Below are 10,194 nucleotides of genomic sequence, written 5' to 3' on the forward strand. Positions count from 1 at the left end.
ACACATTTGTGAATAATCTTTTCACAAATTCAGTTCTCATTTACTGAAGCTTTCATAAAGCCGTTTGACCGCCGCAGGCTGCATAAATAATTGAACAACAAATCCATCCTGAATGTTACAAGTCACACCAGCGCTTTTCCTACCGTGTGTTTACTGTGGGGTTGTAACACACAGACTGTTTAACACAGACTGTTTGTAACAAGTACAAACAGTAGGTTTATTGCTATTCTTTTGTGTCAACAATGTCCCTTTCTTAATTTGATGCTGCTGAGTATTGTCGCTAGTGTAATATGTGCGAACGCTGACCCCAACTGGCCAGGTGGAATACTGCCTCCATCAGACCTGTATTCATTTAATATTCCTTTTGAATACGAGGTCTTTGCCTTTAGAGAAAGTTCAAATATCTGTTTTAAGCATGATTCAGTTCCATTTGTTAAATGTAGAAACTCTGAATGCAAGCAGAAAACAATCATTTAAAATGAAATAGTAAATAGCTCACTATACTACATACTAGTTTTGGTAAATATGTATGGCAATAATTAGTAAACCCTGTGTGTGAACGGTGGGACAGTGTGCACAAAAAGGAATACACATTAACCTGTTGAAGATGAGGATAAAACGTGCTCATGTTGATTGGTTGAATCCTAGATCCTAGTATGTACAGTCAATGGTTGAATCATACCAGTAGAAGTCGGAAGCGGATACCGTGATTGGCCAGCTGACCCGTCAATCGTAAAAAAGCCGGTACAAGGAGGCGGGGCTTGAGTTGGCTCGCCGCTGTGGTTTTCTTCAAGATGGCGGGGCTGCATTGGAGGCCGTGTCGCCTTGCGTCAAGAATAAAATAATTTAGGAAGGAGGTTAGGTGACCAATAGGAGACACCTGTGTCATATTTATCAGTGAGTACTCATGTAGTCCCGTAAACAACTGTTTCCTGACTAGCTGTCATTTTCTACGGATGGTTGAATGTTAGCACATTAGCATTTATGCTAGCGTTATAAGGGCCCCTCGGTGCAGCTGCAGACCGAACAGATGCGCTAAAGATGGCTCGTTCCCCATTTTATTTTACGATAATTTTGCTTGTCTTTTAAGGATATACGCTAATTGTGCCTCATAGCAAAAACAACGCTTTAATTTGTTGCAGTAACATAGTAGTACCCAGTTTTACGTTAAATTGAGGAGCATACAGTTGTACTATCTGATTTCTATTTTCACCGGTCCCTTTTTTTCTAGCTCCCAGAAGATCGCAGTGGAGGATGATCAGTGCCTAGATCCCATATTAAGCTGAATGCATTGTGATTTCCAATAATTGAGACAGTGATTCTGAAAGCTGTCTACATTAATGAAAAGAACAATGTAGTCAGCTTAGCATATTCACCTCTGGTACGTGGTCTATACAGGGATGTGCATCTGCATGTATTCTGGGTTTAGATAAGAAGAAAGTCTCTAAACAGGTCAGGTTTTAAAATATATTGTTAGTCTGTATACGTTGTAGTTGTTAATTTAGAGGACATGGAGATAGATGATGTTCTACCCCCTCTCCCCTTGGAGCCACCTGATGGCCTAGATGAGGGCAGAGCACCTCCACCACCTCCCCTGCAAACGTCCAGTGACGCAGAGGTAATGGACGTTAGCTCTGGTGGTGATGGATACACATACACCCCAGGGGACGGGGAAGCCAAGACACAGCAGCCCCTCAGCAAGGGCTCAATAACTTTCTGTAGCCACCTCTCAAATGAGGCCAGCCCCAGCCCACCGTGCCCCAGAACAGCCCGCCACGCTCCCCCGGTCACCAAGTTTCTGCCAGACCTCAAGCTGCTCAGAGATGTTAAGATCCGTGTAAGCTTCACTGAAAGCAGCAGTAGCAAAGACAGGAAAGTTTTGTACACTGGTAAAGGGCAGGAGGCAGGAAGTGATGATGATTTAGATGGTCTGAATGGGGAGCTGCATGACTCGATTAGTGACCAAGAGGTAGCTGAAGGTAGCTCCGGCGCAGGAAAGACTGCAGGCAGAAGTTCAGAGGAGGCTGAGGTAGACCTGGAAAACAAGGTAGAGTTCGCTGTCCTGGACGAGTTGGATGACTTCTGCGAGAACTTCCTGGATCATGACAACGGAAATCATGGCGGCTTTAAGTCTGAGGTCATAGTTCAGCAGGAGCAAGCGGATGACGAGGCTGCAGCTTACTCCTATGAGGTACGTCTGTTATGTCCTCAGCTATACCCACTATATGGTATTTATTGTCACCATGATGATGATCGCTGTTGGCTGCTAATAGTCAAAGAGTTCCTATTGTTAAGCACAAAGCAACATGATGATTTGGTTGATAATAGCATTAGAGCAGCTAGCAAGTTTTTCCATGACACTTGGAACATATGCAGCAAAAAGTGGGTGAGTTTTACATTTAATGTGACGCTATGGGGAGAAATAGTACAAACGGGCCACAGGAAAATATATTTTTAGGACTGAATCAGTGGTTGACTAAAAAGGATCAACATATTTCTTGATTTGAAATTACACCAGTCAAACCGTTTTCTACTAGTGGTTAAACTAGAAACAGATATTGCCTTTAGGCGGTACACAATAATATAAATGTGGTGTTTTATTTGTGTTTTTTGTTACTGAAAATGAGAAGTGTGAGGCTGAAAGAGGTCAGTGCTATTTTCAATTTTCTTCCCATTTAAATGCGGAGTGTCCCGTTGACTCAAAAGTAATCATCAGAATTAATAAAGGGGATTAAACCTGCTGGAAATGTGAGTATTATCTGTTTCTAAGTTGAGAAGAATTTTCAATAGAACTGTTTATTTTCTTTCTGTACCTCCAATATGTGGTTGTGCTTCCAGCAGTTTATGGCACCAAATCCGTTTCTACTCGCTCAATAAAAACTCCTTTAAACTGGTCACCCACCCTTGTCTGCCGGCCTTAACCACCGACTCTTCCAGGAGGAGTTTGACAATGATGTTGACGCTCTGCTGGAGGAGGGCATGCCAGTCCCAAAGAAGATGCGCCCAGCAGAAGACAAATATGGTGCAGACAGTGATCATCAGTCAGATGGTGAAGGAGGTGTTCAGCCCATGATGACCAAAATTAAGACTGTCCTGAAGAGTGAGTGGTGGATATGTCCGTTTTAGGGTTGTCACCATACAGACGGTTGAATATGTTTTGTTTTTTTATGGGTCAGAATACAATACAGGTTTGCCCTTGAGTAACTGGTTGGCAGGTGTGTTACGATTTGCACAACCGAAGTGAACAACTAAATTGGCCTTTTTCTTTTTTACCCTGAAATTGAACAGTTGAATAACACATGCCCCTAACATGTTGTGTTTTACATCTCACTGTACAAGCCTGGTTTAAAACCCTAAAAGTGAAAGGGTAAATCTTGACTCTGGCCAGGCAGCAAAAAATATTTTTGAGAATCCAAACCCTAACCCTTTCTTTACTGTGGTACAAAATGGATGTTCCCAAAATTTGCAGAACATTGAACATCTTTGAACTGTACTATAAGATAAAATGATTTGGTGCTTTCTTAATCCAATAAGTTTGAAGTATAACAAAACTAGTTGTGAATTAAACACTCTACACTGCCTGTGAACAGAATATCAGATGTCTTATATTTATGTCAAGCTGTTGGTTGACGAATCCTTTGCTTTCCTGGAACATTTACTTGCATGTTTGGTGCTAACATTACTGTACCGCAGTTCCATACCTAAACCAAACATTGAATTAAAAGTGGTTTTAATTATTCTAAGCCTAACGGCAATTGTAGCTTAGTGTGATGGATCTATTGGCCGCTTGTCACACCACTAGGAGTATGAGTTTTGTGGTTTCAAAAAATAAGGAGTTTAAGGATTTGTTCAGAAAAAATATGACACTAGAAAGATTTATCACATATGTTACATTTTTCTGTGTCGCAGGCCGGGGACGCCCACCCACTGAGCCTCTACCTGACGGATGGATCATGACATTCCATAACTCAGGCATTCCAGTCTACCTGCACAGAGAGACCAGAGTGGTCACCTGGTCCAGACCCTACTTCCTTGGGACTGGCAGTATTAGGGTAAGATGCCAGTTTCAGGTCCAAACAACTATCAGACTGACATGAAGAATGAAAAAAATAAATAAAATAAAAATTGGTGCAGACATTTTGATCATCTCATTACCTGGGTGCCTGTCTGTGACAACTCGGCATAGTCTATTTGGTTTAGATGGACTACCACCAACGTCTTGCTTAAAACCTTATTGTATTCCAACACCTGCTGTCTGTAGTTCTTATAGAAGTCATCCACAAATCCCAAAAGTTAGTCTGTATATTCTTCAAATCGTGAGATATTACACTCACTTAAGGTGGTTGGTACTTGTTTGAGAACAGTGTCTGTGAATGGTGTCTGGGATTACAAAGTTCTATGAGTGACATTACAGATAATTGCCAGCACATTATAAAAAAAATTCTCACAAATTTTCTAGGAACCAATGGTCCAGCCCTTAAGATTTTTTTACATCTGAAAAACTCCAAAAGATTTCTTAGAAGTCCTCATGAAACGCTTCAGATGTCACTGGTAACATCAATCACCCTTTATGAATCTCAGTACGAACTTCATAAAAGACTTTCGGGATTTTTCGACATGCTCCGAAGCCCCGGCACAGTTCGTCCCATCACTAGTAGTCAGCAATGCTGCTGTGAAGAAGTGGCGCAGCGAGAAGGATGGACATAAACGATTTGGAGTTTAACTGAACTCAAAATTAGAGTTCATTCACAAGGGCAGGCTTGCATTTTTATTTTTTATTTTTGACATCATGGTCAACTTAATATTTCAGCTTAGTTCATAGAAGTCAGCATAAAATCTTAACACTATTGAGATGTTTTGTTAACAGTCCATGGTTTTCTTTTTCATGCAGAAACATGACCCACCAACCAGCAGCATCCCTTGCCTACACTACAAGAAAATGAAGGAACATGAGGAAAAGGAGATGAATGGAGAGATGACATCTCTTGCAGATAAATCTCCTGTCAAGCCAGTCGAGGAGACAAATGGTGACGAGAAAGAAGGCAAGTCTGATGCTGTTACTACTGAGGAGCAGGACATGGTCCTTTCCTCTGGTCTCACTGATGGCACCCAGGAAGGAGAAGGTACCACTGATACCAGCCTGCAGAATAAAGAGTCCCATCCTTGTGACATTGCTCAAGGAGCCTTAGGACAGGTCAAGGCCAAGGTGGAGGTGTGCAAGGACGAGTCCGTAGGTGAGGGTTTACCAGAGTATGTTTGCAGTATTAGACTTTTGAAAGCTTATAGTTCTACACGTTCTCTAACTTTGTGAAACCTCATCACAGAACTTGAAGAATTCCGCCAGTACCTTGAAAAATGCTTTGACTTTGAGCAAGTCACTGTCAAGAAGTTTCGCACATGGGCTGAGCGAAGACAGTTCAACAGAGACATGAAAAGGAAGCAGGCAGAGTCGGAGAGGCCTATTCTGCCTGCCAACCAGAAACTCATCACACTGTCAGTCCAAGATGCTCCTACTAAGAAAGGTAAGAGCTGCATGGATTCAGGCTGAGAATTTCATATTGTTCATGATGGATATGACATAATGTGTCTGCACAGGTAGCTAAACTTGTCCTTTAAAAAGTAGTTTGTTGATGCAGAAATTTCTTTTCTTCTTCAACAGAGTTTGTTATCAATCCTAATGGAAAGTCTGAAGTTTGCATCTTGCATGAATATATGCAACGTGTCCTAAAGGTTCGACCTGTTTACAGTTTTTTTGAATGTGGTAAGTTCTTCTTTTGTGTCTCCCAGTTGGTTTAAACTCTTATGAATTGTTGTTCGTTATTGCTGTTTAGCATTGCAAGATGTTCACTTCAAACTGGATTTCTGTGCCCCACAGAGAACCCAAGTGAACCCTTTGGCGCCTCGGTCATTATAGATGGAGTAACTTACGGCACAGGAACTGCAAGCAGTAAAAAACTTGCCAAGAATAAAGCTGGTAATTGGTTTTATGTGTGGTACTAAGCATTGTGTTAAGTTGGTGTACATCACAACTGAATATACAGTGTAGAACACAAACGGCTAATGTCAGTGGATTAAAAACAATGATTAGACTGAAAGTCTGTCATTGTCAGTTTGTCTTTGACATATAGTGATTAAATCAGATTAACAGCTTTTTCTAAAGAACCACCTTGGTCCTGATGTACACTCCTAAAACTGCAATCTTGTACATCATGGTAGATGGCGATGTCACGGCACGGGCTGCACAAATATAATCTGTTATAGATGGGAGCTGATGAATCAAAATCAGCGGACAAATGCCACATAGTTAACCGTCTTCTACACACATCATTTATTTAGACAATCAGTTTTTCCTTTTTATGGCACCTCCTTTCAGCAGATTGAGATGTAATGCACATACACAGATATTTTCAGTGGTGCATTCACCTGTAATATTTCAACCCTCACTGGAGATTTATTTTCAACTTCAGCTCGAGCCACACTGGAAATCCTCATCCCTGACTTTGTGAAGCAGACCTCGGAGGAGAAACCTGTCGAGGGAGATGAACTGGAGGTACTTGTTTGTTTTTTAACATTCATTTATTTGAAAGTATGAATTTCAAAAGTTTTTCTTCAAGAAGCATTGCTGCAAAAATATATTGTTTTAAGTGTAAAATTCCCATTTAGATTTGACAACAGTGGTTACATTCAATGTGCTCTGTCCCACAGTATTTTAATCATATCAGTATAGAAGACTCAAGAGTGTATGAACTGACCAACAAAGCAGGACTTCTTTCGCCATATCAGATTCTTCATGAGTGCCTTAAAAGGTAAAGTAGGCTTGAGCATTTTTATTATTTACTATCTGCATGGATGAATTGCATGAACCTGTATTCACTGCCACAAGTGTTTGCATTTTAAAGTGAGTTAAGTGATGTAGTGGAGCCTGTCCTCACTTCCAATACTGTTCACAGCTCCTGGTCGGCTGCTTTAGCTGCTTGAAGGAGCCATTCTGTCATTGTTTCATAGGAAACTCAAGACCCCAGTGTGTCTGATTTCAGATGTTTATGTGAAAGCCAATGTTTGTTCCTCCCTACAGAAACCATGGAATGGGGGACACCAGCATTAAATTTGAGGTGATCCCTGGAAAAAACCAGAAGAGTGAATATGTGATGACTTGTGGGAAACACACTGTGCGCGGCTGGTGTAAGTAAATCCTGACTGTTAAAATCCCCTGCGATGAGAGCTCTGAGGCAGAGAAATGCTTAAATCCTATGCGTAGGTGTGGCATTGGTTGCATGGACAATATTTCTGCAATCCTACTCAAATAATTCTGAAAATTATGAAGTTACCGGATCTTTACCCCCATTTGGGCAAAAATGTGTGCAAGGAATGTATGTATTCCAACCAGAGATAAACGATTGAATCAAGCTTTTACACAGTTATTTAGGGACATTATCCAAATGCGAACGTGTCCCCTCTCAACCCAATACTTTCAGTTGTTGGTTACATTTTATTCTGATTGGACAGAAATTCTGTTTTTTAGTAACCATATAAACACAATTTCAACTTCAAAGTACCCTTTCAAATTATATTACAGTATTTTGAGAATTTGTTTATCTGTCAATGCCAGACACGTTTGTCATCTTTGTCACCAGGCAAGAACAAGAGGGTTGGCAAACAACTTGCATCTCAGAAGATCTTGCAGATGCTTCACCCCCATGTCAAGAACTGGGGCTCACTGCTGCGCATGTACGGCAGAGAGAGCAATAAGATGGTCAAGAAGGTAAGTGTCCTGTAAGGCCTTTCTTCAGGAAAGTTTGGTTTTAATTGTTCCATTTTGTTTCAAGCTTTACAATACATATGTGATTTTTAAATATCTTATCGAGCATAATCCTGATATTGTTGATTGAAGGAGTTTCTTTTGCAACTCGGGTTATCTGCCAGTACACAACTGTGTATTCAGCCTCTCATTGTAGCTGCAGGTTTAATTTAGCAATTACAAGGCATTTTAGCTATAAGCATCCATTGAAGGGGAAGTTGCGTCTCAGTCATGCCAACCTGCATTATGAGGCTTTGTATAACTCCTAGCAGTAACATGCGTCCCGGAGGACAAGAGGGCACCTCTTAATATGTCTGTTCCCACCTGGCATTAGAATGAGCCCTTGAAGTGACTCACTCTCTATGGAGAGAAAAAAAAATGAACCAGCAGAAAACTATCTATTTCGACTTAAGTGGAAAGACGTGCACAACGTTTTTGCTTTAGGTACTCGCATGGATATTGCTGCTTTATGAAGCAGCAAGTATTTAGTAAACAAATAGCTGGAAGCAACACCCTAAATTCCTGTTAACTTTTCATCAAAAGAGATTTGACAAAAAGAGATTTTGTTCTTTAAGAGATGTGGAAAGTAAATTTATTGAGGCAGAACTCGACTTGTTCACTGAGGAAATTGGTTGAGTAGGCGATCGTTCTCTGCTGCCCAGAACTGCTACGAATGCGGTTTGAGCAATCAGATCTCGATGTGCCCCCAATAGCTCTTGGGTACTTCCACATCTGTACTTGGAGCAGTCCACTTGTGATTGGATCACAACAGGTGTGAACGGGGGCTAAACGTGTTGGCTGCATTTCCAGAACATTATGAAGTATTTTGAATCTAAAATTGTTTAAAAATCTTATTCCTCACCTTTGCTGGCCCATTGTTGCATTTATGGCATGGCATCCTTGTGCGTGTCATAAACAAAGTCATCTTTTTCAGGAGAACTCTGACAAGAGTGTGATCGAGCTCCAGCAGTATGCCAAAAAGAACAAGCCAAACCTTCATATCTTGAACAAACTGCAAGAAGAGATGAGGAAACTGGCCACTCAGAGGGTAAGAATTACTCCCCTTTTTTCTAGCAAGTGCAGAAAATCTTCTTTAAAGGGAATTGTACTTCTGACTGTAGATGTTTTCTCTGCTTGATGCATGTCAATGATTTCACCAAAGTTCAGTTGAAGTTCAAGGCCATGTCCAGTTTGCCTATCCATCCCCCCAATTTTATTGCCACTGCCAAGTTTTGTATATCTATATGTCTTTATTTTTTTGTACCAGGAGGAAACGAGGAAGAAACCTAAAATGACCATAATGGAGTCAGCCCAACCAGGGAGCGAACCCCTCTGCACTGTTGACGTTTAAGTCGCGGAATCACTGAAGAACCACGGCACTGAAGCCCAGTCACTGTCCAACATCACACACCACCATCCATCCCTTAATTATGCATCACTGAGATCTAATGGCAATATAGTATCACATAGACCAGGTCGGTAGAACTGCTTGCTTCCTCCACATATGTTTCTTATTGGTGCAGCTGATAGATGAACAGATCATAGAGCAAATATTTTCTACCTCTCTAGATGCATCCATGCTGTACCACTAGGAAAAATCCTCCTGGGTGCAGAGAAGTTAACATGACTCAATTCATACGAACCACATCAGAATAAAAGAAAATGCATGCTTCTTTAACCGCGAAAACCACTGCACATATTGGTTTGAAGTGTTTTCAGCAATCTTAAAGTACCTGTTAGTTTTGTTTGTGCTTTAAGTATTTGAAAGGGACTACTAATAATTGTATTTATGCCATTTTTTTAATTGGGGAAACAAAGCTTTGTTGGGTATTTTAATGGTAGGTGTCATGGATATTTTGGGTGATGCATACAGACGTACCGTTTTGTTTTTCCTTGGAATGAGCAGTCTTGGTTTGCACGATAACAACTCGCGTTGTGAAGTGATCACTATTCAGAACTCTTTCAATGCATTCGTGTCCTGTCAGATATTTTTGTTGACATAGGAATAACTGCTTTTGGGATACGTAGGGTGAGGGTCTTGTTGCCTTTTTCATTTACTTACAGGAAACCGTCGTTCTGCTCTCCATACCAACACTGCAGTAAATCCAAGCACAGGCCCGCAGAGTACTATAACATGTTTAAGTTGGAGGATCATTTCTTAGATGCTCTTAGTTGCTTTTTTTTTTTCTTAGTGAAATACTAATGCCATGCACACCAACTAACGACTAACATTTAAGTTTCATTTTTGGTGCCCTTAAAAAAAAAAAAAAAAAAAAAAATAAAATCATGTTGGCTACATGTTGCCTTAGTTAATCCATTTCAGGAAGGGCTCAGAGTATATACAGTATATTGGACCTAAAACGCCCTTCAGCAGGAAGTGGAAAGACCAAGTTCCA

General features: G+C 40.8%; 1 protein-coding gene across 1 annotated transcript; it reads left to right on the top strand.

Moving 5' to 3' along the window:
• The first annotated feature begins 130 nt into the window (after window positions 1–130).
• Window positions 131–10,082, top strand: dgcr8 (DGCR8 microprocessor complex subunit). Its single transcript, XM_084551850.1, has 14 exons — window positions 131–897; window positions 1,232–2,191; window positions 2,938–3,100; window positions 3,910–4,052; window positions 4,892–5,234; window positions 5,325–5,522; window positions 5,660–5,761; window positions 5,876–5,974; window positions 6,468–6,550; window positions 6,706–6,806; window positions 7,076–7,182; window positions 7,635–7,762; window positions 8,733–8,846; window positions 9,066–10,082. Exons 2-14 carry the CDS (start codon window positions 1,511–1,513, stop codon window positions 9,147–9,149), a joined length of 2,346 nt encoding a protein of 781 aa, XP_084407976.1. The 5' UTR covers window positions 131–897; window positions 1,232–1,510; the 3' UTR covers window positions 9,150–10,082.
• The last annotated feature ends 112 nt before the right edge of the window (window positions 10,083–10,194 follow it).

This window comes from Chelon labrosus, assembly GCF_963514085.1.
Source record: "Chelon labrosus genome assembly, chromosome: 9".
NCBI classification, from domain to species: Eukaryota; Metazoa; Chordata; class Actinopteri; order Mugiliformes; family Mugilidae; genus Chelon; species Chelon labrosus.

What these genes read in the sequence shown, in the direction of transcription:
- dgcr8 (XM_084551850.1), top strand. Translation starts at nt 1,511, where the DNA reads ATGGAGATAGATGATGTTCTACCCCCTCTCCCCTTGGAGCCACCTGAT. An exon ending in TCGAGGGAGATGAACTGGAG is followed by an intron (nt 6,551 to 6,705) that starts GTACTTGTTTGT and finishes TCTGTCCCACAG; the next exon opens with TATTTTAATCATATCAGTAT. An exon ending in ACACACTGTGCGCGGCTGGT is followed by an intron (nt 7,183 to 7,634) that starts GTAAGTAAATCC and finishes CTTTGTCACCAG; the next exon opens with GCAAGAACAAGAGGGTTGGC.